Here is a 26342-nt window from a genome sequence, read left to right on the forward strand (position 1 = left end):
AGAGCTGTCCGGAAAGTAACCTACAATTTTCGAGTGGCGAGCAAAATAGTGGGGCGGGAGCTGAATGTATACTGTATTGATACACACACACTAAGGCGGTGAGCCTCGAGCTGCAATATTTGGAAGCCCTCGTCCTTTTTTTACAGTAGCGAGTCAAAAATGAACATCTCAATTAGAAATCCCGTCAAATGTAAAATCCATTCGGTGATAAGGTTTTTACTGGGAATAAACTTCAAAGCTGCTGACATCCATCGGGAAATTTCTGCTTTGCTGAAAAGTGATGAGTGACAGTGTTGAGTATCAGTGGTGCTGTTACTTCAAGAATGAACGAACAAATGTCCATGATGTCCTAGAACTGGCCATCCGTCAGTTCATCTGTCGCAAGGATAGGCCGACCACTGCGGTCCTCCTCGTGAACATCGGTTACACTGAATACACCACTGCCTCACTCCTCCTTCACTCATCATTCCGTCTCAGTGCACTGAAACAAGTTCCTATTAATTTTAATTGGCTTTTGGTTTTTTGCCATTAAAAACCAAATTATAGATTGTACTTCATAACTCACTGGACCTTAAATTGCAGCGCACATTTTAACTTCTCGCAGAGAGCAAAGTAGAAGAACCATAGTCTGCACACTACCCAACAAGATGCGTACTGAGTCTAAGGACGCTCAGAAGCCAAGATGGTGGCTCTAACCTTACTAATCGCCACGCTAGGCCGAAGCGTAAGTTACTTTCTAGACAGCCCTCGTAAATCAACAAATAGTATATAAAGTTAAGATAACAAAAACCGTAACATAATTAATAACAGTATAATAGGATTCGATAATATTGGCTTAATTTCTTTGCAATGAAAGTGTAACTTTTTTTATTATTTTTAAATTTTTCCTAATAGAAGGGTCCATTTAACACACATCTAATGGGTGGACCGGCCATGGTGATGCTAATAATACTATTTTATCCCTTCAGTTCTGCTCGTGGATCGGCACGTTTTCACTACATTCTATGCTGAGTCTCTCCAGTTCCCGAGAATTAGAGTAATCCGTTAAATAGGGCAATGTGAAAGTGAGGTATCATGGTCGTCAGGTAATATGTAGAGCATAACCACAGTTGTTTGGAACCACAATTGTGGCAGCGGATTCCGGCAGGATTGGTCGCGAGGAAACGCGTTGGTGGGTGGGGGGGCTATGGACCTTAGGGTTGGAGGGGGCTCGCTTTCCGTCGCCTCAGGGAAACGCCATCATCTTGCTTTGAACCTCTTATAAATTCCGCATTATTTGAGGCATTAACTTTGCAATTACTATCAGCAAGACGGAAAAGACGGTGAAGTTCTACGGGTAGGTAATACGAATACTCGCGTGGAAGTATATCCCAGTGCGTCCGTCGTACAACTTTTATTCCAATATTGAAGGCTGTCATGCCTCTCACATGCGTATTTTACTGTAAGCGATAAGGGAATGAACTGTTTCAAATTCCACTTTGGCAATATGAAACATTCATTGAGCCCATGACGAAGTGGAACTTTGATAGTTTCCTAATACAGTGTAACCTCATAATACGAGCATGATCCGTTCCGCAAAAAACTCGTTTTATTGAAACAACGTTTTGCAAATAAATTAGAGTAAAACACGATAATGTGTTCCATGTCAAAAAATATAAGTTATGTACAAGGTTTATTCAAAGAAAATAAAAAATTTATTCATCATTTAGGATCGAGGATCAGGTTCGCCGTTTCTTCAATCGCGGAATGAAGCAATCGGGAATGCGAGCTCGATTTGTAAAAGCAAAAGAGAATCGAAATTAATATTTAATTATTCATGATGCGTACCTAATTCCTTTTTACTTGAAATCTCTCCATAGACGTTTTTTTTCGCCGACGCTTCAAAATTTGGTAAAAATGCGACTGAGAATGACTGTTAAATTAATTCATGTAGCGTGCATCGCCACTGCCTTATTAGGGCGATGTCTCGTACTCATGGTACGACGCAATAATGTGCCCTGACCTCCACATCTCATTTCGGACTCATTTATCTCATCTGCTGTTTTGGACTAAACACTTTTTGAAGGCTCGTGGAGTGTCTGAATGGTAAACAATCAGGGCTTTGATTTTCAAATCGCCGCTCGCAATTGTGCAAAATATCAGCGTGGGACGGCCTTTCATTGGTTTTCGGTCGGGCAATGCATTCTATTCTACTGCTGCGTGTAGAATAATAGTCTCGTTTCAGCATCTTCTTCCTGAAAAGAACCCTCTCGTCACAATCTAAAACATGTTGTGGCAGGTAACCATTAGATTCTACGAGCTTTTCGAAGTCTCCGATGAAGTTCTCCGCTGCCTTTGACTCAAAGCTTGCTGATTCACCGTACCTCACAACGCCGTGGATGATGGTTCTTCTCGTAAACTTCTCAAACCATGCACGGCTTCCCTTAAATACTAGTTCGGCCATTAATGATCTGACAACTTATTAACGAGTTCGGCGAAAATCAGTCTCCCCTTCTCGTCAATGGTGTCGTACTGCAATTGCTTTTCGTTTATGTATATAAGAGAAGCAACCTTTCAACATCGTTGAGAATACGTAACTGTTGCGTAGATCCTCTTGTCATTCTGCTTGAAGCATCTATCACCTAAGTCTTTTCCGTGTTCTTGAAGAAGAGGCCAACCGTTGATGTCGGCCGATTGTTGATGTGCGTACTAGATCAACCACGTTCACACCGTGTTCCCGTTTTCAATGGCTTTACTTTTCATTTTGACTGTAATTTTTATTCTCTTATGCTTTCTTCTTACTGATATTTCTCCATTGTCAAATTTTTATTTATCTATTAATGTACCCTGCAAGTCACAGCTCGGTTGTGTGGCAGGGGGTGAATACACACCAGACTAATTTTTACCCGAACATGACCTTACCGCGATCGGACAACGTTATTATGATTCCTCATCGTTCGTGAGATAAATGACATCTTAAATCTATCTGTTTTACACTTAATCACTCTAATTTATTGACATGATCTCTCCTACCGTAGTACGATGGGGGTAATAATACTTTTCCAACATCACTGCTAAAGAGACGTCCTTTGAGAGAGATTTAATCTCTAATTTAATCTTTGCTCAATGAGTGATTCCCAGCCTAGCTGCTCTAATATTCGGCTAAGTTTGTCATAGCAACGTTTTACTAATATAGCTCCCCGTAGTTCAATTCAGCAATTAATCCAACTTCGTGAGAATCCCATTTATACTTGCAGCATATTCTAAATGAGGCCTAAGCAGCGACAGATAACAGACAAATAATTTCTCTTTGACCTTTTCATCACATTTACCCGCTACTCTTCTAAAAAATCCTAATTTGCTGTTAGCTTGTCCGCATATTCCCCATATGTGTGTCACCGAGGACAGATCCGAGATCCGAGATTTCGGGAGGTCAGAGATCATCGTAAGGAATGCCTCCTGTTGCGGTGGTTACCAATCGTGCCCCGCTTACGACTTGTTCGCTCTTCAGGGAAGTCAATCCATCCTTCTCAACTTCTCGTAGTCGTCTCTCGCCCACCAATGAGTGGATAAAATCATCCGCTATGCGTGTTTATCTCGAGTTACTTAAAAACGTCGATCGCGCAAACGATTGTCCTGATTCCCGTGACTTCCAACCGAATATTGATATTTGATGAAGTTTCCTCGGGTCTTCCACCTGGTTAGGGGTTCCATATTGACCGACGTTTCGAGGCTCGACTCGAGCATCTTCCTCAAGGCAGATGATTGAACATGGAACCCCTGACCCGGCGGAAGGCCCAAGAAAACGTCATCTAGCTGATATGCCGGGGAAGCGCAAGATCATCAAATATTGATAGTTCAACGCTTTCTGATGAGATTGGCAGCTCATATCTCCGAATTAAGCTCAATTTAGGACTCTGCAACTAATACTACTTCATCCTTGGGCATTTTTGTGGGTGTCAGATTAAACTTTCAGGCTCATATAAACTCCATGACAAGAAAAACTGAGAGGAAATTCAAGGATGAACGCAAAAACAGCAAATGCGGCTACGAATGTAGCTCGCTGTCTCTACTGCGATTCTCATCACTACATCGCTGGTATGTGCATGATGTATGGAGACACAGGTATTCCATGGTACACTTCTTAGGAAATTGAAAGAAGACCTAAGACTCTGCCTACTAGCAATAAATAAAGGGTATTCAACAGCTTGAACGGACGCGCAATTCGTAATTACTGGTCTACCCCAGCTAAGATTTGTAATTCTGGTATGGAGAACAATTATCGGCATTTCACCACGACAAATAGCTGCACATTTCCATGCGGAATCGATGAAAATAATCTCGCAAGTAAATGTTAGATGAGGATGATATTGAGAGAACAGACACTTTTACAATGGCAAGCGGAATGGACCCTCGGGGGAAAAGGGGTGCTCGTGCCGGGGAAATCTAGCCTGGCAACGAAGAAAGATTAAAAATTCAAATTAAATTTACGCAATCAATAAACCAAATACTCAAAGGACATGATAAATTTTAATAATACCAGAAAATAATCGCAAAATCACGAAGCGATTTTAGGTGAGCAATGAGACTCAGAAGATACCATTAAGCAGAAACGACAAATGCATTAGATTTGACTAAATCTGCCTAAATAATGATTGTGCTCCAATTCTTAAATCTTTATTATGATTCTGCATCGTATATGTATACTAGATTGAAAAAAAAATTGAAAAAAAACAATTCGGAGGGATCGCGCCATTCCATTGCATTGTATTGTATTTGCAATGAAGAAAGCCAAGTAATATATATGTCAATGTAATGGAAAAATGAGGAATCGAGCGAAAGAAGGTACAATGGTTTAATGAAAACTTTGAGGAGGGAAACATCTACACAATGATCTTTAAGACGTTGTGCAAAGAAATGAAAAGGCCTAATAGTAAAAAAGTTCCATGTACTGTATTTCTAAGTCGTTCACGTATTCCCTGTAGTCAATGGGTTATTTTTTATTTATTATTATTTGTTAATTATTTAAACGCACATGTGCAGATAGACAATGTCAGGTGGTGCACAAGTCCAAGCATTACAATTAAACTAGTCATGGAAAAATAACATGACATCTCAAATTCAATCAATATCACAAAAGATAATAAATAAAATCAGTAGAAAAAAACAAAACGCTTAAAGGAAACTTCCAAACACCAGTCTCTAACTCAAAAAAAAGAAAATCTCTATCTCCTTAACATCAGTTTTCCAATCAACAAGAAAAAAATCAGAACTAAGCTGTTACATATAATTTTATACAACAGATCAATCAAATTACTATATAAATTGTTTATATCTCTTCGTAAATGTATTTACTCATTAAGGAAAGGGGTCGAATAGTTTTGTAGGTAAGCTGTTCCAATCAACAATTGTTTTATTAAGAAATGAATTTTTTTAAAGTTGTTCTTTGTTTCTGTGTTGAAGCATCACCCAATGAAAGTTAAAACAAGGACGTGCCATTATACATACATGCATACATTCGCAATTCAAACCTAGCTATAATATTTAGGTTTCACATTCTGGAACCTTACCAATTTTATTATTACTAATTAAATGAAGAATACAATGTATCTTTCCACTGTATCTTTCAATTGTATTCTTCATTTAATTAAAATGAATTTCCACAAGGTTGAACCGGGAACAATTAAATATTTATTATTACTATTTGGTAGTCTATATTAATTTCATTTTCTTATGGACAACATTATTGTTTTTGATAACATTTTAAGAATACTCTCAACGTATCCAGAATTTTAGTTATAAACGCCACGATTTTAACATTGGAGCATAAAATAATTGATTTAATTACATTTTGGTCATAGAGCGAAGAAACATTGCTGCTTCTCTGGTTGTTGCAACATTAATACGTTTAAAGTATGCATTTTGTGAAAAATCCGCGAATGATATTTTAATTATTTAATAATTCACAAATAAGCACATAAGCAAATGGAATAAATAACTTGTGATTGAACGCAGGCACTAGACTGGAGTGTTTATCAACAGGTATTCTTACTTCACTAGAGAGCAGAGAACCTATTAAATAGAGGTTGGAATTCACTGCCAGGCTTATTCTCACGAAATTTTACAATTTTAAGATTAATATAAGCCATGAGAATTTGTATTTATTAACATTAACTAATTTTTAATCCGAGAAATGCACGATAATACATGCAGCACCAGTGAATCAGGAAAACTGTCAAAATTTCGGACGCTAATTGAGGCAACAGTAGCATTTCGTAATATCGAATACTGGAAATACATCCAGTTTATTCAGCATAGTTAAATCAATAGCAGATGGACAGAAGGCAGCTTTATAATTCTATGCACAGAACTCTCAATAAACAATTAGGTAAGAACACAAATACACACACTCTTGGCATATGCTTCCAGTTCAATGCAGATTTATATGAGTATTTCCTTTATAGCAAACAAAAGCTAACGTGGTGTAAGATTATATCTGAAGTTACGACTATACTAGCTCTTTCAAATACAGAAATGATGTCATCACGTTAGCAAAAGAAAACTGTTTACATTGTACCACTTAACTGATAACTGAGGGATACATTTTTGCGAATAATTATGTAACTTTATATTCGATTTCTTTGTCATAAAACTCGATTGCGGGTAGGAATATTATTCTCGCGAAGCACGCTGTTGCGATTTTAAGCCTGAAAAATGTTGTTGGACATCGGATTTCACATTTGACTGGCCACTTAAATCTTTGCCGTTGGCGGAAGTTGCTGTTTGAGCCTCAATCAGAGCGATCTATACGTAGATTCTAGCGTAGTACGCATAGATAATGCTGTTAATGAAACCAGCCAATATTCGAATTAATATGAAAATCTTTTAGAAGTACGCCCGACTCTTAGATATTATGAAAGCGAGTCGAGCGACGCATTCTGACATCTTGCGTTTGTCCCACGATGACTGCCCCGTGTAAGGGAGCCAACTACCCGCGGTTGCCTTCCAATCCCTCGGAGGATGGGGAGGAGGTTGGGTGGGCGACATTGCATTGGAAAGCACATAATGCGTAAGTCTGGGGAAACTGCGGAAGGCTCTAAGACGCAGGCACTCAAATTTAGGAATAGGAGAACTATTGAATGATGTAAACGTGAGAAATACTTTCAGCATGATAAATCTACGCTCATTTGGCGATCGCTGAAGAGGTACGCGAGATTATTCCACAATAATCATTTTTTCTATTTAATATGTTTAGTACCATAAAGTGGCAGGGGTGTAATACACACCATACTAATTTTAACCCGAAAATGTTTATCCCTACAGCGATCGAACAACGTTAATCCAATCCCTAATCGTTCTTGGGAAAAATGGCATCTTAAATCTATCTCTTCTACACTTGACTTCTCTAATTTTATTGGCATGATCTCTCCGACCGTAGAACGATGGGGGTAATAATACATTTTCACTATGCACAAAATATTATTAAACATATGACAAAAAAATTAATAATAATATGTTGGAACAAAACTTTGGAATAATGTGCGTTCACTAGTGACGCTAAGAGGCTATTGGAAAGAGTACTAGAGACAAAGTGAAGTAGCAAGCCCTCAATGAATCCGGAAATTCCCCTCTCCTAGTCACTCGTTATGTGAAAAGTCATAATTTGAAAAGTCACTCGTTAAGCGAGTCGTTTTCTGGACTAATATTTTTGATCTTTATGCGAATTACTCGCTGTGAGTACATTTTGAAAGAGTCAAACATTTCATACTTCCTATATTGTAATCTCCTCCCTGTGGATTACAATCTTGACGTGGTGGAAGGGCTTGCTCACTCTAATGACCCTTAGACTTGTGCTGGTAGGATGTTTAATATTTACTCCTGGCAGGGTCAGACGGAGCCAGACGAAAGGTAGTCCGTGCAGCGTCTGTTCCTCCTCAGTAAGGCGGCTGCAAAGGCATCTGACACTAACGGAGAGGCCATATGAGTGATGGTGGCTTCACGTTAAAAAGACCATTGAGGAAGACAACGGGAGACCTCCTCAATTATTAGGCAAGATATGGGAAAATTATGAATTATGATAGACACTATCATGATGGATAACAATGAATAGTTCTCACAGAAACGGGACTTGGGTCTTGAGTCTTGCCCGGCAGCGGGAGGGAAGACCACCGCGGTCGCAGTCACGCGAAATACTGGCGAACTTGGACCGACAGCAGCAATAGAAAGGAAGGCACAGAAAGAAACCTAACCAGTAAACTATAAGCATGGAATTTTACGTCGATGTTCAAGACAAGGATGTTCAAAAATATACGGCGGAGGGGATAAGAGTCAGCGAGGTGTGACAATAATTTTGAACTAAAAGTTGGATAGAAGTATAGCAAACCCATGTTATTGTAAACCCCTTCCCACAAGCAGGTGAGTGATAGGATATTATAAGCAGAAGTACAAGCTGGAGCTAGAGGACTTGGTCTTTGTTCAAGCTTACGTGACACCCAGCAATCATATGGAGGAAGAAATCGATAGGGTATACGATGAGTTAGAAGAATCCGCCGCCGGTATTCCTGGAGGGAAACATTTGACAGTGATGGGGGATTGGAACGCGACGGTAGGTGAAAGAAGAGGTGGTGATGAAATGGGGGAATTAAGGGAACAAGGAATGACCACGGGGAAAAAGCAATGAGGCTCTGCAAGAGACAGGGGTAGATAATTACGAACACTTGGTTTAAATGCACAATGCGTGAGCAATTCCTCTGGGCTCAGGGAGGTATCATTTATGCCATAAAATGGCTAGAAAAAGATATAGAAATGGCGTCGTCATTTCTCGTGCATTTTCCCTGGAGCTGATGCAAGTTTAGATCATAATGTTGAGCTAATTAAGTGTAGCGTCAGATTCAAGAGGATGAAAGAGGGAAGGCAGCCGAGGAAATAGAAATAAGAAGCATTATCGGGACGAAATCGAAGGAAGGAGTGTCACGAATAAGTGTAAAAATTAATGAGTGAGAATAGGATTATGGGTAAAATAGTTGAAAGATGGGAACATTGAAAAAGAGGACCATTAAAAGCCTCAAACAAACTACAGGAATAAAGAAATCAAAAAATGGCAAGACAGCCATGGATTACAAATTAGATTATTAGGATAGATAAGAAAATAAAAGAATATGAACAGAGAACTAGGAGGAAAAATTGCAAAGAGATGAATAATAATCTAAGGCGGGAAATTAACATCAAGAAAGAAGCTAGATTCGCAGTGCGAGGATATTGAGAGGTATATAGTGCGAGTAGATTGCGTGCAATAGTGGAAATAGAAAACACTATAAATAAGAAGGAAAAATGTGTGCATACTATCAAATATAAGTCTAGTAAATTATTGATTTTTCCAGGAAATATCCAAGAGATAGGAAAAGAACATACAGGGTTCGTCCGGAAAATAAGTGTACTGAGCTCAGGAAAAAAAATTTATTACACTTTTACATATCTTAAGCTAATATTCCTCAAAATAGGACCCTTGTGAGTCGATACACTTGTTCCAGCGGCGTTCCCATTCCTGGAACGCTCCCGCGAAGGCATCATCGGGAACCTCTCGAAGACACGTCTTCACGGCCTCTTTGACGGCGTCCAAAGTCCCGTATCGCGTTCCTTTCAAACTCCTCTTTATCTTCGGGAACAGAAAGAAGTCCGGTGGTGCCAAGTCCGGGCTGTAGGGCGGGTGCGGCAGCGTTGCCATGCCGTGCTTGGCCAAGAAGTCCGACACGACAAGCGCGGTGTGAGACGGCGCATTATCGTGATGCAGCCGCCAGATGTTTTTGATCGCTGGCCGGACGCGGGCGACTCGTTTTCGAAGCCTGTCGAGCACTTGGACGTAAAATGCAGCATTTACAGTTTGTCGTTCAGGTACAAATTCGTAGTGGACGACTCCCCTTTTGTCAAAAAAGACAATGAAATCAGTACACTTATTTTCCGGACGAACCCTGTATGTACCGCAGACTGCTGTATCAGATGGAGATTCGAGATGTACAGTGCCAGTAAGAGCGGCAAGAAAGGGATGCACATCATTTTCTGTTATTTCCTATGTATATATATATATATATATATATATATATATATATATATATATACACATTCAAACACGAAATCCCGCCAAACGGCGAATAAATACTCATATATACAGAAACATATATAAGGAAAAGCAATGCCCCTGGACATTAGTCCAAATAGTTGTGTAATCAAAAAAGCAGTTCGATTTGCGTACCAACTAGCTTAAGTCTTGACCAGTCAGTCAATGGGTTACATTCATTTGCTGAGCGTACTATTAAATTATTGTGATTGCCTGGGGATGAAGAGCAATGTATAAACTACGTAAAGAATTTTTTTGCGCTTACCGAGATGCAGGACGTCTCAGTCAAAAGTTATAGCTTGAGGGTAAAACCTAGACCAGGCAGAACAGTTTACATATCTCGGAGGTGTTTTTACAATTGTGGTAACAGAAGCTACAAAAACAAAATTGTGTTAAGCAAAGAAAGTTTCAAAGAGAGAATAGTAATGGTGACAGGGACGTTGAGTAAGAATGTCTAGAAAAGGGTCGTCAAAAATTTGAAATGGGTGGTAGTTCTAGACGGCGCAGAAACGTGATCACTGAAGCAGGATTATTGGCCTAGATTGGATAATTTTTAGATGTGGATGTGGAGAAGGTGCAGTGGACAGAAAAGAAAGTAAACGAGAAAGTGTTAGGTATTGTATGCGAGGAGAAGGGATTGTTGGGAGAAATCATAAGTAAACAGAAAAAATGAATCCAAAGATTATTGATTGGCAGTTGAATGTTTCAAGTTTGTGCAGTACATTTAGAAGCTCTGCAGCCATCCGAAGGTAGCTCCAGAGTTTCTAAATGTAAACTCAAACCATTCCCATTGATCTCTCAATGGCGAAACTCACATGTTCCCCTCAAATTGCCCTAAGTCAGCCACCACGTCACATTGGCGAGAGATAGAGACCGAACACTATAAAAAATAACGGCACTATTCAATGTTTGCATCATTGATGAGTATTGATTCAGATATGAGGTTGTATACAAGGTTTGTATAAAAAGTATCGGTAACAAGTTTTACCTGACGTGTGTGTGAAGTGCTTAATTCAAACCGTCGGTTAAGTGCTTGCATGATCGCTGTTCGTATTGACATTGATAAGATGACAGTGCACACACCATTATCATGGAAATTATGGCGATGCAAAAGACCTGCGCTAATCTCATCCCTAAGGTCTTGAGGGTGGACCAAGAGCAGAGTCGAGTACCTGCTTGCAAAGACCTTCTGCAACAACATCACGACGATTCCCCAACCCCCTTACAGATCAGACTTGGTTTCAGCAGGCTATTTCCTATTCCCAAAAGCGAGACCCTTCCTCAAAGGACACCACCATGGGACCCTAAGTGCCATCAAAGACGCTTGCACACGTACCGTTAAGGAGCATCCGGAATCCGCCCACCAGGGAGCCTTTGAATCGTGGAAAAGCCGCGGACAAAAGTGTGTCAACGCTCAAGAGACGTACTTTGAAGAATTTTGAGCCACTGTAGCCAAATCAGGCATAATTTTACCCGAAACTTTTTATACAAACTTGCGCAATTGGAGACGTCTGTGTAGCACAAAGTTTCGCTAAATTCTATCTACTTCTCTTCGTTAACATTTCGACAACATGCCCAGGAATAATTAACAAAATAAGTACATACTTCTCGATACTTTTCATACAAACCATGTATGCTAGCTGAAATGGAACCATGGTAATATCCTATAATTTATAACAAATAGTAATAACTTTGGCACTGGTCCAATAAGAGAGGCTCAAAGTGTGCCCAAAAGTGGACTTATTTTGTGCCATGTGGCGAGGGACGCCGTGAGCGAGGCGGTGTGGGCGGGCGGGAACCCGAACTTGATTCCGGATGGAGGGAGTCTTGAGGGAAATACGCGGAGACGGGTGAGATTCCCTCAAAGACGCAAGCAGAAACTTAGCAAGATACTCACAGTTAATCTTGTCACTCCATATTCCGGTCAGCGATACTGATGGGAGGCAACTCTCATCTTGTGGGATCGAGACGAGTTTAGGAGACTCTTGAATGAGAACTTTCCGTCGAATGCCGCGAATGGCGGCGGCGAAATTGAATCGAAACTGGATGGAGAATTATTCACCTTGACTGTTGATAACATCAACGCTCCTACCATATTTGATGTTGAAAGAGGAATGATTGGTTTTGCTAACTCATATCCTGCAGTCATTTAAAAATATGATAAATAGAGAAAAGGTGAGTAAAATATCATTCACGCCAATGATGAAATTTGGGCATAGACATGCAATAGCTTTTTAATGGGCATGGATTATACAATTATTGAAAGTAATGTCCGTTTTCGTGTAGCGTGAAAATTAGTGAATGGAGCCAAATGGTCGCTGAATTGACGCACACAGTATGTCAATAATACTCGAGCTGCAGTGGTTGGAAGGTCGCGTCGCTTGTCTTTGGTTTGCAATAGCGAGTCAAAATCAACAATGCAGTTTAAATTCCAGCCAAATTTTAAGTTCGTTCAGTAATAAGGTTTTTACTGATTTTAAACCTTCAAAACTGCTGACATTCATCGGGAAATCTGTGCTCTATACGGACCAAATGTGATGAGTGACAAGAGTTGTGCGTCAGTGTTGTTCAGAGTTAAGAGTGAACACTAATGTCAATGATGATGACAAATGTGGCCGCCCGTCTATTGTAAACAAAGAACTGCACCTTAAAATTGACGAATAGTCCGTGAAAACCAGCGTTTCATGATACCTGAAGTCTTTGGAATCTTTTTCTCGGATTTCTACGACTCTGCTGCATAGGATCTCTACTGAACAATTAGGCTACGTATGTTGGTGCTAATCTCGACGAGGAATTTCAAGATACTGTCATCGGTTGGTTGCGATCTCAGGCGATAGGGTTATATGATGAATGAATTTGAAAACTAGTCCAGAGCTATGGCAAATATTTAAAACTATTTGGAAACTATGTATAAAATAGTAGAGATATTTAGTTTTGAGATGAAAATAATTAATTGTCCGTATTTATTCCACTGTATTTTTACGTATTGTAGGTTACTTTGCGGACACCCCTCGTAGTTGTAGTAGTTTTTATCGAAGGCGACCGACAGCTGGTCATTTGCGCCATTAGGGATGGTTTGGAAAGGATGGGCGGAGAGAAACCCGGTGTCAAAAACAGCCTACTCTTGTCGAAAGGCGCAGAGAGAGGGGTCCGCAGTTTAACGCCCCATCCGACGGACTCATTCAAAGTGCTCTCCACAAAGCATCTCAAGTAAGGATCGGGATACCACTCAAAAATATTGATTGTCTCCAGGAGTTGAACCCGGACCCTCTCGGTGGGATGCCTATACGTTATCCATCGCATCATCCCGACCCCCTGATAGTCCTCTTATAACGTATTAATGCCTGGAGGATCGAAAATCGAAATTTGTTGGCCACGGCCCGAGAGTCGCGCACTTCACATTTCTTATGTTCACCCTCCTCGCATGCAGGCGGCCTCCTATCGGATGGGATGGCCCCTCTAGGCCCATGTTACAGCCACAGAGACCCAATATTTGGGCCCAAGCAGACCCGATGCATAATTTTTACAGAGTGAGTCACATCTAATGATTTCATATAAACCTGTTAATACCATTTAGATTAAAAGAATAATGTCTGTGACCAAGCTTATAGCCAGTAATATAAGTTAAAGTTTGTGTGCACTCCACTACGTCGACATTAATTCAAATTATAGAAGGATTCCGACCAATCGGGGAATAACCAGAGGAAACCAGAAGTGAATGAGACGCGTTATTAATAAATATAAGTGTTGACATGGGTGACTTGAAGAAGCGACATGCAAAGATATCCAAGGAGGCATGCGATTGTTTCTGTACTTCGTGTTTTGTTGTGAGCGGTGGCGCCAGCTCGCGGGCTCTCTGGGAGAGAGGCGGAGGCGCAACGGCCCCCAGTCCAGTTGCCTCTCCAAGTTAAGAATAGAGGTCAGAATTTAGCGGGTGATATCATTTTTATGGCCTTGTAATCTTGGCCGCCATTGGCTGGCATGCAGGGCTCCTCTTCCTCTGCACGACCTTTTGGAAACGTGGCTGCGGGGCGGAGGGAAGGGTGAGGCTCTCTCACTCTTCCTTGGAGAATTACTGGTAAAAAAAGCACGCGATGGGACATTGGAGTTTGGAGGCCATTGCGTGACTGCTCATCCTGCCATTTTGTCGCTGGATCGATTGGAAAGGCACGAGATTGGAGGACCCAGTCTTTTGGCATTTCCATTGGCATTGTTCCCACAGTCGATTAATATTTTATCTCGACGTTACCGAATCTATATCTCCACTCTGCCTCAAGGACTGAACTCACAAGGGTCGATCGAATAAGAAAAAATGCAGAGGGATTGCATGAATGTGTCTTGTATTGACCGAAATCCGGCATCGCAGTTGGTTTGGTATGGTTTGACGAAAAATCTAAATAAATAGATAGCATTGAAGGAAATTCCTGTTCATTTCACAGATGGAATTTATTCTTTTAACCTCTTCTTACTGGTGCATTCGAACATTATTTATTTTTCCTTAAATATTGAAAATACTACTTTAAAATGACAGAAGTAGTTAAAAATTACGAAAACAAAATAAAATGTAAGGAGTCAAATCCTCAGATCTACTCGTCATCATCTCTTTGCAGTGAGAAGTCGCACAATCAGTTCTACCTCGCCGGAATCTCAATCCATTTCATTCATTTAGAGGAAGTCATTGGAACGTCTGAGAAACCGTACTGTTTTTACATATTCGAAAGTTTATGAAACACTTCAGTGAAATTCTTCAAACCAGCATCACTTAACATTCTCCGATATCAAAATACAACTCACTGAAATAACTCATAGTTTATTCATAACTCATGCGAGAAATTGAAACAAAAGTTTAATGTAAAAAAGTTAATAGTATGTCGATTAATTACTCCCTAACGAGCGATTTCGTTTGGCCGTGGGCATGCAATTCGTCAAATAGTGAAGGGTTCATGTGATATTCTCAGATTATAACATATGAAACGGTCAAAAAGGACCACACACCCCGTGACACTTTTTCCAATGAACATTGGAAAAAGTGTCACGAGAAGACGATCACCGTTCCCAATGATCCCGAGAGCCATCCGGGATTCGCTGCACAGAGCCGCCTTGATGCCGCGGACGGCCTACGACCGACCTCGGAAGTGCCACGCCCCGCGTCGGATTCGGAAATCTTGACGATTAACTGCTTTGAATTATTAGCTATTCTATACGATTGTGTCGACACGATATTTTGCCTTGACGTCCTTAGGATGTCGCCGATTGTAATGAAAAATTATTCTCCAGATATATAAAGCTTCGGATATTTATTGGAACGACAAATTCTTCATTTAATAACTGAATAGAATTTTAATCAAATTAACGCAATAACTTCTGGCGTCCTGTTTCAGTATTCTTGCTGATTTCTTTGCTGTTTTAACAGGTTCACAATACGATTTTATTTTCTTTCTACTTAATTTGCATTCCCAATGATAATATATTTTCTTGCGGTAGATTGTTAGAATAATTACAATACCGTATGCAACATAAGAATTCTACCTTAAATTTTCTTTTAAGAGGCCGGAGTTGGAAAAAAAGATACATACCCAATGGACGAGAATCTTTTGAGGAAACAACAGCGGCCGGAAAGCGGCCCACCAAACAGACGGCAGGGCGCATCGGGTTCGAGTCTTTCATCGATTCTCTTTGAGTTTTTCCCGCGCGATCACTCGTTCTTTCCAGGTCGATGTGCTGCAGTAACTTCACTCGGCTCTAGCGGCTGGTACGGGCCGACCTACAGCCCACTGCTTCCGAAACTTTTTTCATCGTCCCTCTGAATATTTTTCAAAGTTCAAGGGAATCTCGACAGTTATTCTCATGAATAGACCGTTTCCCTCTAAATTTGAATGGGATTACTAATGGCAAAAAAAAATTGTTTTAATACTAGTTTATTTTAACTGAACAAAAAAACTATTAAGAATTTCTTCAAGAACATAGATAATGGGAGTTACAAAAGTATCAAAGAGACTGTAAATAAAATAGAAAATAGGTAAAAAAAGAGATTAAAAATATGCCAAAAAAAATTTAATGAGAAGAATGCCGCTGCTTCTCCGAATCCATGATCCTCTCAAAATCCAGATTTGTATTCGATAACAGTATCCGCATTCATAGTATTCGGCGACAATTCTGTCTCTAAGTATATTTTGTTTTTGCGGCAGCATATCATGTAAACCCAGCTCCAAACAAATAGGTAGTAGAAAAATGTATTAGAAATATGAATAACTTGTTATGCAAAATTTTAACATGCATCGAATAAATTGAATTTTCGTTTCCAATCGAATAGGTGAACTAATTTTTAAATTTTCTTACCCGTGGGCAAACCTTTATTTCTTTTATATTAAAAGTATTGTCACCTCAAAATTTTCTTGGTCCTTAAAGTTCATAAATTACGCAGATTAGTGATTCCTGTAAACTGGACAGTTGTGTTTTTATTTCAATACGGATAACCAAACCACGACCAAATTCAGTTCAGATTCTTTTAGAAAATTAATGTGTTAATAAATACTCAAGTCAATTAATTTTGCTCTAAAACTAAAATCGAATATTGCATTTTACAGATGAAGCTACCAATTACCTTTTATTTGCAATATGTTGACTTCTTTCCCTTTTATAGGCAAAAATATGATTTATTTAACTATCTGAATATGACTGTATGTACTTGTAAAGTACGCAAGAGTAGAAAGACAATTATTTAATGTCTGATAATTAACAACTTTGGTCGATTAAATGCGTCAAAAGCTCCTTCCGAAGTTCACGTCATAATTTGAGCTCGCGATGACCACCAAACCTCTGTATGCAGAGGGACGCGAAGTCGGCGTGAAGACCAGCCACGCCTTCGTCAGACAATGAGGCTTTGAAGAATGCGGTAGCAATGGCCACCTTTGAGTAAAATTAATAATCTTCACTGCTCGGTTTAAAACAGACTTCAATGTGACTGACGCATCTTTCGCTACAGATTCATATCTGTGAAGAATACAGTGATTACTATATTATAGTGTTGTACTACGTTTTAATCTACAGCCACTCAGTTTTCCTCCTCTTGTTTTCGCTCCTTGGTGTATAGTTCAATGAATTTCGGCCAGTTAACCACATACTCGTATTACGCTTACTCCAGTTGTACATATAAACATTAATGGCTGTCGTCGTCTGTAGTTAAAATTCACCAAAAATGCATTATCAGTCCCAATTAGTACGAGCCCACCTCTTTCATTCATCCAACCTCATCACTTATTGTATGTAGTAGCAAATTTAAAATCTACTTTCGTTGTTTTTTACAAGTCCAAATGCCTAACTGGTGAACTCTTCTTGGGTAATATGGTTTTCCTCTGTCATGTGACTGATTTGCTGCGACGGCTGTGTTGAATGAGCTGAAACATGTCCTAAACCATTATTTTACTGCATTTTAATGGCCGTGAAATATGGAGGTATGAATTATTATAGCCCTCTTTTTGTAAAAACAAACTCTTCACTCGTTCATTTATTTTGTTAATACATTTAAATCTACTGGAAATTCAGTGTGATGGATATGGGATAAAAATCAATATAAAAAAACAAAGATTATGCGATTTTCCTGGAAGAAAAAGGCAAAGCTAAACATTAAAATAGGAGGGCAAAAACTAGAGCAGGTAGAACAATTCACGTATCTCGGAAGTGTTTTGCACCCACAACGTCAAAGTACGAGTAGCAGGGACGTAAGGAGAAGAATAGCGCCAGGCAAAGAGGCTTCCACCAGGAGGAGGGAGTTGATGACAGGGACGTTGAGTAAAGACATTAAGAAAAGACTCGTAAAAACTTTGATGTGGAGAGTAGCTATGGGCGGCGCGGAAACGTGGTCATTGAAGCAGGAGGATAGACGTAGACTTGAGGCTTTTGAAATGTGGGTGTGGAGAAGGATGGAGAAGGTGGAATGGACCGAAAGGAAAACAAATGAGGATGTACTAGGTATGGTGGGCGAGGACAGGGGTTTGTTGGGAAAAATCCTAAGGAGCCAGGAGAAATGGATGAAGGGGGTATTGACCGGCAGTGGGATGCTGAAGGCTGTGATAGAGGGGAGAATGCTAGGCAAACGAGGAAAGGATAAGAACAGGATAGAGATGTTTGATGGGATGAAGGGAGGGAGGAAGTATAAATAAACATTTTAATCTACCTACAATGAGTACATATCATCATTCGTTATCACGAATTATACTATGCATATAACCTTTTAAATATCTTTTAATGGTCTTAATTATTACTCCCGAGATCTCTGCACAACTGCCACGTTGTTAACAAAAACTTCCTCCGAGGATGAGCGATGGAGACAATGTAGGAAGACTGGAATCGTGGATTCAAATCTCCAGACAACAATATTGAGGCGACGAGGCTTGACATGTAACTTGTATAAGGACACAAACGAGGAAACGCCAAAAAACAGCCCCATAAATTTCAGTCCCAAGTATTCCAGGTTCGACGTTGAAAATTACAAAAATATACGGTTCTACTATTTTACTGATATGAGGGAGATTTTAATAATTCTGTGAAATAAAGGAAACAAGATAGAGGTAAAACTTTCAGAGATTGCAAATGTTTAGAAACGTGTGCAAGGACTCCTACGTCCTGTCGTGGATAGAAAATCCATCTACGCTCGTAGAAGTCCTTGGTTCGACGAACCTCTGAAAATTCTTCCATTGATTAACATGTAAAACGGTTTTTTGCTCTGAGCAGAATCATTTCTTGCACTAGTCTCAGAGCGAACGACTAGCTTTAGAGACCTCAAATCGGGCTATAATGCGGATGCACGTAAAATGCCTATCGTTGGAGAGTGGGCCTCCGAATTCACAGCGGATGCTCTCACCCGCTCCTGATGGCTCCCCCTGCCCTTCCCAGGTGCAAACCGCCAACACACTGCTCCTGCTGCACCTGGGCACCGTCGACGTACTCCTGTGCGCCCTCTTCCTGCTGTTCGCGGCGCCGGGGGCGTTGGGGGCGCGGGGGCCGGCCGACGCCACCTCGCCCTGGGCCTCCGCCCCACCGCTCTGCTCGCTGCACTCCTTCCTCGCGGCCCTCCTGCACCCCCTCGCCATATGGACTCTGTGCGGCCTCAACTGCGACCGCTGCGCCGCCATCGCCGCCCCCCTGCACTACGCCCGCCTCGTGTCCACCCGCCGGGCCGCCGCCTTCCTCCTAGCCTCCTGGGTCCTCTGCCTCGCCCTCGCCCTCCCGCCCCTCTTCGCCCCGCCGGCCCCCGTGCTAACCGACACGCCCGTCCCCACCGACGGCAACGGGACTGCGGCCGCCGCCTCCTGCGCCCCCTCGACGCCTCCGCCGCCTGCCGACGCGCCCCCTCCCGTGCCCCCGCTCTTGGGGGCCTGCCCAGCCACCCGTCCCCCGCCCCTCTCTCCCTGGTACCCGTGGGCCTACGCGGCGCTCACCCTCCTCCTCCCCGCGGCCCTAATCCTTGCTTGCAACGTCAAGGTGCTCACCATCGCCCGCTACCACCGCCACCGCATCGCGGCCGCCATCTTCGAGGTGACCCTGTCGGCGCAGGTGACCATCACGCACCAGAGGAACCCCTTCCCGCTGCTGGCAAAGCCGCGCGCCCCCGCGCCGGGAGGTTGGATGGGGGCGGGGAGTCTGTTCGGTAACCGCCGCTCCGCGCTCCTCGCCGTGGTGCAGCTCGTCGGCTCCCTTCTGCTCCTCTACTTCCCCTCCTACTGCGTCCTCGTGTGGCGGTCGCTTCAAGGCGGCGGCCCCCCCGCCCCGCCCCCGCTTCTCGCCACCGCCGCGTCCGCACTGCTCGCCTGCTCCCCGCCCGTCAACGCCTTCATCTACGGCGTCCGAAGCAAGGTCCTGCGCCGCAGCTTCGCCAACTACTGGCGCAAGCAGATGTCCAAGAGCGCCGTCAACCAGGAGATACAGGCGAGGACGCCGTCCACATGCGGCTCTCGGCGGCCCTCCCTCACGCCACTCGGCCTGCAGCAGCGCCGCGCCTCCGTGGACGCCTGCCTGGGGCTGGCGCCCTCCATCGCACCGCCGCCGCCCTCCTCCTCCTCCTCGTCCGCCTCCTCGGCCGGCGGCGGCCCCCAGACGGCGGTTCCTCCCAAGATGACGCGCGTCGCCTCCGAGCTCTCCTGGCGGCCGCTGGGCGTGGCGTCCCCAATTGTGGGCGTGGGCCCCCGGAGGACGCGGTCCTTCCGCGAGAGGAGGACCAACACCGGACTCCACACTCTGCAGGCAATGTTGCCAGATGTACAGCGCACATTTTTCACTCTTTTGTTAGCGATTTCGCGAAACGTGAGGTTTCTACCCCTGGCCGTCGCATGCTGTGCTTGTTGTCTGAAAGACACTAATGGGCATTGTTTTTTCTCCCTGGCGCACCTGTAGTTTGGCGACAGCAAACGACCCTTCCATCGCTTTTTTGTCGCTTTGGTAGTTACTACACGGAACATTTTTTTTCAAATGGAGATGCTTCCCTTCACATAGATATTAGAAGACCACTATGCACAACACATTCTTCAATTCCAAATCTGGAGTTGAAGGTGTCATTGAAACCATACCAGTAAGACTCGCTCCGCATAAGTAGTAGAAAATAACTGAAGACGTTGTCAAATCCAAGCAAGCTCAGGGGATGGCACACTCTTTCCCAACCTCCTGAAGCCAATTCAGTAACTTTGGTCCACTTTGGCGAAGCACTATAATTCCTTTCTCTGCATCCAGGTGCCCGCCCTGCAGAGGTGCGAGTCTTCCATGGGATGCCACCGAGACGTACAGGCGAGCAGTTCTACAGTACCTTTCATCGGAAGAAGCCAGTATTTCCTACAGAGGGTTTTAGGCTACTGTCACTACGGCCGGGCCGCCGGCCTGGGCGGGGGGCACCTCACGGGCGCAACCCACGCCCCCCCTCCACTGGCGGTAGCGGGAGCCAACAGCGCCGCCGCCAGGAGGCGCTCCCCCCGCATCATGGTGACTCGGGCGCTATCACAGGTAGGTTACGCCCTTTGCCTGCCACCGTTCCCCATTACCGTCCGAGTGCCACCGCTGTTCTTACGATGATTCACGAGAAAATTATCCCTCTCTCTGAGTGTTCATCGGCTGTCCAGAAAGTAATTTACGTTTCTGCCTAGCGCGGCGGTGAGTAGGGCCAGAGCCACCATCTTGGTGTCTAAACGCCTCAACACTTAGTACGCATCCTGCTGTGATTAAGTGCAGACTGCGGTTCTTCTACTTTGCTAACTGCAAACTGTTAAAATGTGCGCTGCAATAGAAAAATCCCGCGAGTTGTGAAGTGTGATATGTGACTAGGTTTTTACTGGGGAAAAACCAAAATCCAATTGAAATTCATAGGCATCTGTGCGAAGTATACGGAGGCGGAATAATGAGTTAAGGCGGAATGAGACAGTGATGCACTCAGTTTTAAAATTACCGCAGAAATGTTCATGACGAGGGCCGCAATTTTCGGTCTAGCCTTAAGAAAGATGAACTGACAGATTGCCAGTTCTTGGACATCATGGACATTTGTCCATTCACTCTTAAACTAACGACACCACCGACGCACAACACTGTCATTCATCACTTAGTCGGTGCAAAGCACAAATTTCTCAATGAATATCAGCAACTTTGAAGTTTATTGCAATTGAAAACCTTATCACTAAACGGATTTTACATTTGGCGGGATTTCTAATTGTATTGTTCATTTTGACTCGCTACTGTAAACAAACGAATAGCAGCGCGGCCTCCCGAACACTGCAGATCGAGGAGTACTGCCCTGGTGTGTGTGTCAACATTGCCAACATTCGGCTCCTCCTTCTACTCCGCTCGCTACACGCAAACGGAGGTTACTTTGTGGACAGCCCTCGTATGATATTCCTCACATCTCAATAGACGGATGCCTACCTTCAATTTAGACTCACAATATGTCACATGACGATGAAACACTGCATAAGTACCAAATAGTGCTGATTTTCACTTGTGAACAATGTTTTACAGTATGATCTGCATACTTCTCAGAGATGAATTTTCAAGTAATTTCACTCCGTGTTTTTCTAATATATATATTATATATATGTGTGTGTGTGTGTGTGTGTGTGTGTGTGTGTGTGTGTGTGCGTGTGTGTGTGCGTGTGCGTGTGCGTGTGCGTGTGCGTGTGCGTGTGCGTGTGCGTGTGCGTGTGCGTGTGCGTGTGCGTGTGCGTGTGCGTGTGCGTGTGCGTGTGCGTGTGCGTGTGCGTGTGCGTGTGCGTGTGCGTGTGCGTGTGCGTGTGCGTGTGCGTGTGCGTGTGCGTGTGCGTGTGCGTGTGCGTGTGCGTGTGCGTGTGCGTGTGCGTGTGCGTGTGCGTGTGCGTGTGCGTGTGCGTGTGCGTGTGCGTGTGTGTGTGTGTGTGTGTGTGTGTGTGTGTGTGTGTGTGTGTGTGTTCTGTTTCAAATAACGCCAATGCAAAATAATGAAGATTTGAAAGTCCGCATGTACTACCTTGATCAAAAAGTTCCCGGAATAACCACCGTGTGGCGCTCCTATCGTTCCGATTTGAGTTCTGTTTTTTTTGTTAAATTGGTACATCTGTTGTTGATATTCCCTTTAAATCTTAGTGTCATAACTTGACATTTGCAAAAGTTACGTAGCCAAGAGTACATCTATCTCTGTGTGTGTTGGCGATTTTTTACAATTTCAGAAATGGATTTAAATTTGCAACAACGAACTTGTATTAAATTTTGCGTAAAAAACGGATTTAGTGGCGCACGGACGTTGGAAATGTTGGAAAAGTGTTTCGGCAACGATTCTCTAAAAAAAAACGGTCGTTTACCAGTGGCACGAGCGGTTCAGAAGTGGTCGTGAGTCAATCGAAGATGATGAACGCAGTGGCAGACCATCGACATCGAAAGTCGGTGAAAAAATTGATAAAGTAAAAGAAATGTTGGTCAATAACCGCAAATTAACCATCAGAGAAATAGCGGAGGACTTGAACATTGCCTATGGATCCGCCCAAGACATTGTGGTTAATGATTTGGGTTTCCGTCGTGTAGCAGCAAAGTTGGTTCCAAAAGACCTCAATTTCATGCAAAAAAGAGACCGTGTTGACGTCGCAAAAGACATGATTTGCGAGGCTGAATCCGATCCCACATTCATCAAAAGGATCATTACTGGAGACGAGACGTGGGTTTATGAGTACGACACGCAATCCAGACATCAGGCAAGTGAATGGCGTTCACCAAATGAGCCGAGACCAAAAAAACCACGTCGTTTTCAGTCAAAAAAGAAGGCAATGCTGACGGTTTTCATGGATTACAACGGTGTAGTGCATCATGAATTTTTGCCAGAAGGCCAGACAGTAAACAAAGAGTATTATTTGGGCGTTATGAGACGTTTGCGTGAAGCAATTCGCCGAAAGAGACCAGAAATGTGGGCAGAAAACTCGTGGATTTTGCACCATGATAACGCACCGTTGCACAGTGCTATCATTATTCGTAATTTTTTGACGAAAACTGCAACAAATACCATCCAACAGCCATCGAATTCACCTGATTTGGCTCCCTGTGACTTCTTTCTGTTCAATCGAGTTAAAAAACCATTACGGGGAACGCGTTTTAGCAGCCGAGAGGAAGTAATGGAAAAATCGCAGGAAGCACTGATGGACATACCGAAAACCGAATATAAAAAATGTTTCGAGGATTGGATCAAGCGCTGGCATAAGTGTGTTGCAGTCGATGGGGATTACTTTGAAGGGGACAATATAGATTTAGATGAATAAACTTGTATTTTTAATTTTCTGAATAAATTCCGGGAAATTTTTGATCAAGGTAGTATGTTAAGAGGCAACGAAAAATGTTCTCAATGATCTTTTCCGATAGAGGTCGATCCGACCTATTATTCAAAATGAGCAAATTGGAATTTTGCAATCAAGCGATGAGACGCGGTGACCTTCCCTCAGTGCGGACAACGAAATTGGACGGACGACCCCGGGGGTTAATGATGCCTGGTCCTCTATCACTTTCTTTCTGGATAAGCGTCCCTCGGCGACCTTGAAATGACCAAACTAAGAGACAACTGAGAACAAAGCGAAAGCCAATCATCCCGAATACAAGTCGATCCACTAGATGGAAACACCTCCACTCAAACACGAACCAATTCCATGCTAATCAATTCTCTCGTCATATGTACGAGTACAAGTACTTTCATGTTTGCGTAATTACTCCTTTCTCTAATTCAAGTGCGTCAATGGCATATCCGAGTCACCTCGGTCCCTTCAACTCTCTCTAGGTCTCAATTTCGCCCAAATAAAGACCTCTATCTATCCATCCCCCTCTCGTTCCCCTAGGAGGAGACCGTAGAGGAGGCGCCGCACCGGAGCGAGAGACGCCTCTCAGCGTCCACCACCGCTCTCCTCGAGGGAGGCAGCCACGGCGCGGAGGCCGCCGCCCCCGTGCCACCGGGGGCGGAGGACGGGGTCGGAGATGGAGGGACGGATAGCGGCGGCGATGGCCGAACCCCGCTCTGCTCCTCCCTGGACAGCGTCCTGGCAGCGGCGCGAGTGGGGCAGGTGCCGGGCGTCCTGCGGGGGACGCCCATCCCCCGGGGATGGGGGCCACTGGAGCCGGGCCGGGAGCACCACTCGTGGCCCGGCAGGACGAGGGCGGCGGCGGCGGAGGGCGGATGTGCGCCCCCCTCTGGTGCCCACGCATCGCCGCCCTCCCTACCCCCGCCGCCTCACGGCTGCGTGTCGAATTGCTAGTCGTGCGGGTGTCGTCCCCAAATTGTGTGTGACGTGGCGAGTGACGGTCAGGCGACCCCCCCGACCATCCCTGCCCCTTGCCTTGCCGGCTGATGGGTTCACATTGGGACTCCCACATTCGTGTGTCGACGAACGCCGAGGAGAAATGTCTTCGCACCATCTCCTCTTTTGCGAACACTACTAAGGATTTCGAACGACCCGTGGTCAAAGGAAAATAACACTTTCTACTTATGTAAGACAACTTTTGAGTGTCAGAAAATTCTTCAACAGGAATTTTTTTTTAAACTTTTTTAAATTGTTTTCTAAAATATTTGTTGTTAATCATTCACCGTTAATTTCACCCTTTAAACTGGGAAACATACCTCATTAGACTTTTCTGGACAAAGTTATCGTATTACTTCATTTTGGGTATCAGTCACATTTTCACAAGGGACTTCCTTTCTGAAATATGAACACGACGGTCCAACCCGGGCTCTCCACCCGGCCTCCCTGCGGCCCCCAGGGTGCGCACTCCGACCCTGCCTCGACAGGGCCTCTAATGGTTCATCGGATGATGATCCAAAGCCGTAGTTTATTTTATAAATCTGAAAAAATTCATTGAACGTGGAATGTTGGAAAGTCTCTTTTTAAAGAGGAATGTTTTTAATTTTTTTAATTACAAAGCCTGAAAGTTCTGAGATAAATGTTCTCCTCGTTAGCATTTGAAACATTCTTCTCATTACGGAAATGGTGTGATGGGAATTTTCCAAGAACAAATAAAATTTTGAACGATAATATGTACAATCCCACACTCCACCACATACAAGAGTAGTTAACAAGCATCGGCTACGTTTGAGAGGATCCTTCCGACCCATCAGACCCTGATGGAAACATCCTCTGGCAGAGTATTCCGTCAGGCAGCGAACGATTGGGAATTTGCCCTTTTAGCCTTAAATCATGCATGAATTCATACGTTAAATAACAAACTAACCGATAAACTTTTATTTATCATTAACTCGTAAGCTATAAAACTTCTTTGGACTCAGGTATGTAGCTTCGGAAAGTTGAATAAATCGCTTTCTCAAAGTAAATCATTACCACACATTCCGAGTACTCCCGTTGGAGTCCATTCGATTCAAGAGTTTTTCTCGAGACCTGCATTGTATAACATTCCTAATTCCACTCAGAGTGGAAATATTTCATATGCTTGTAACTTCTTATGCTTATTTCAACTCCCGATACGTGAGATAATGTCTCACAAAATGATTTCCATTGAAAGAACGAAATATGATTAGTCTTCTTTTAATTAATTACATTCTTGTAACTACCAGTATTGAATTTTTTGATAGGATCTTCACTGGAATGTGATACCAAATTTTCAGTCACAGGAAGCATGTTTTTTATCATTTTAAGGAGCATATCATTAATTCTATTCCACCGTTTAAGGTAGGATTTATATGGAAACAATGAAAATTGGTCCTTCCATTAACTTCGTCTTCACAGACACATTCTGATGCCAAAACTACAATAAGCCC

The 26342-nt window shown here is 43.1% G+C and overlaps 1 protein-coding gene across 1 annotated transcript; it reads left to right on the top strand.

Annotated features, from left to right (window-relative positions):
• The first annotated feature begins 18889 nt into the window (after nt 1–18889).
• Nucleotides 18890–24828, top strand: LOC139692518 (5-hydroxytryptamine receptor 6-like). Its single transcript, XM_071590738.1, has 3 exons — nt 18890–20335; nt 20819–21085; nt 24415–24828. Exons 1-3 carry the CDS (start codon nt 18890–18892, stop codon nt 24826–24828), a joined length of 2127 nt encoding a protein of 708 aa, XP_071446839.1.
• The last annotated feature ends 1514 nt before the right edge of the window (nt 24829–26342 follow it).

This window comes from Hetaerina americana, unplaced genomic scaffold (genome assembly GCF_022747635.1).
Source record: "Hetaerina americana unplaced genomic scaffold, ioHetAmer1.1.p SCAF_4, whole genome shotgun sequence".
NCBI lineage: Eukaryota > Metazoa > Arthropoda > Insecta > Odonata > Calopterygidae > Hetaerina > Hetaerina americana.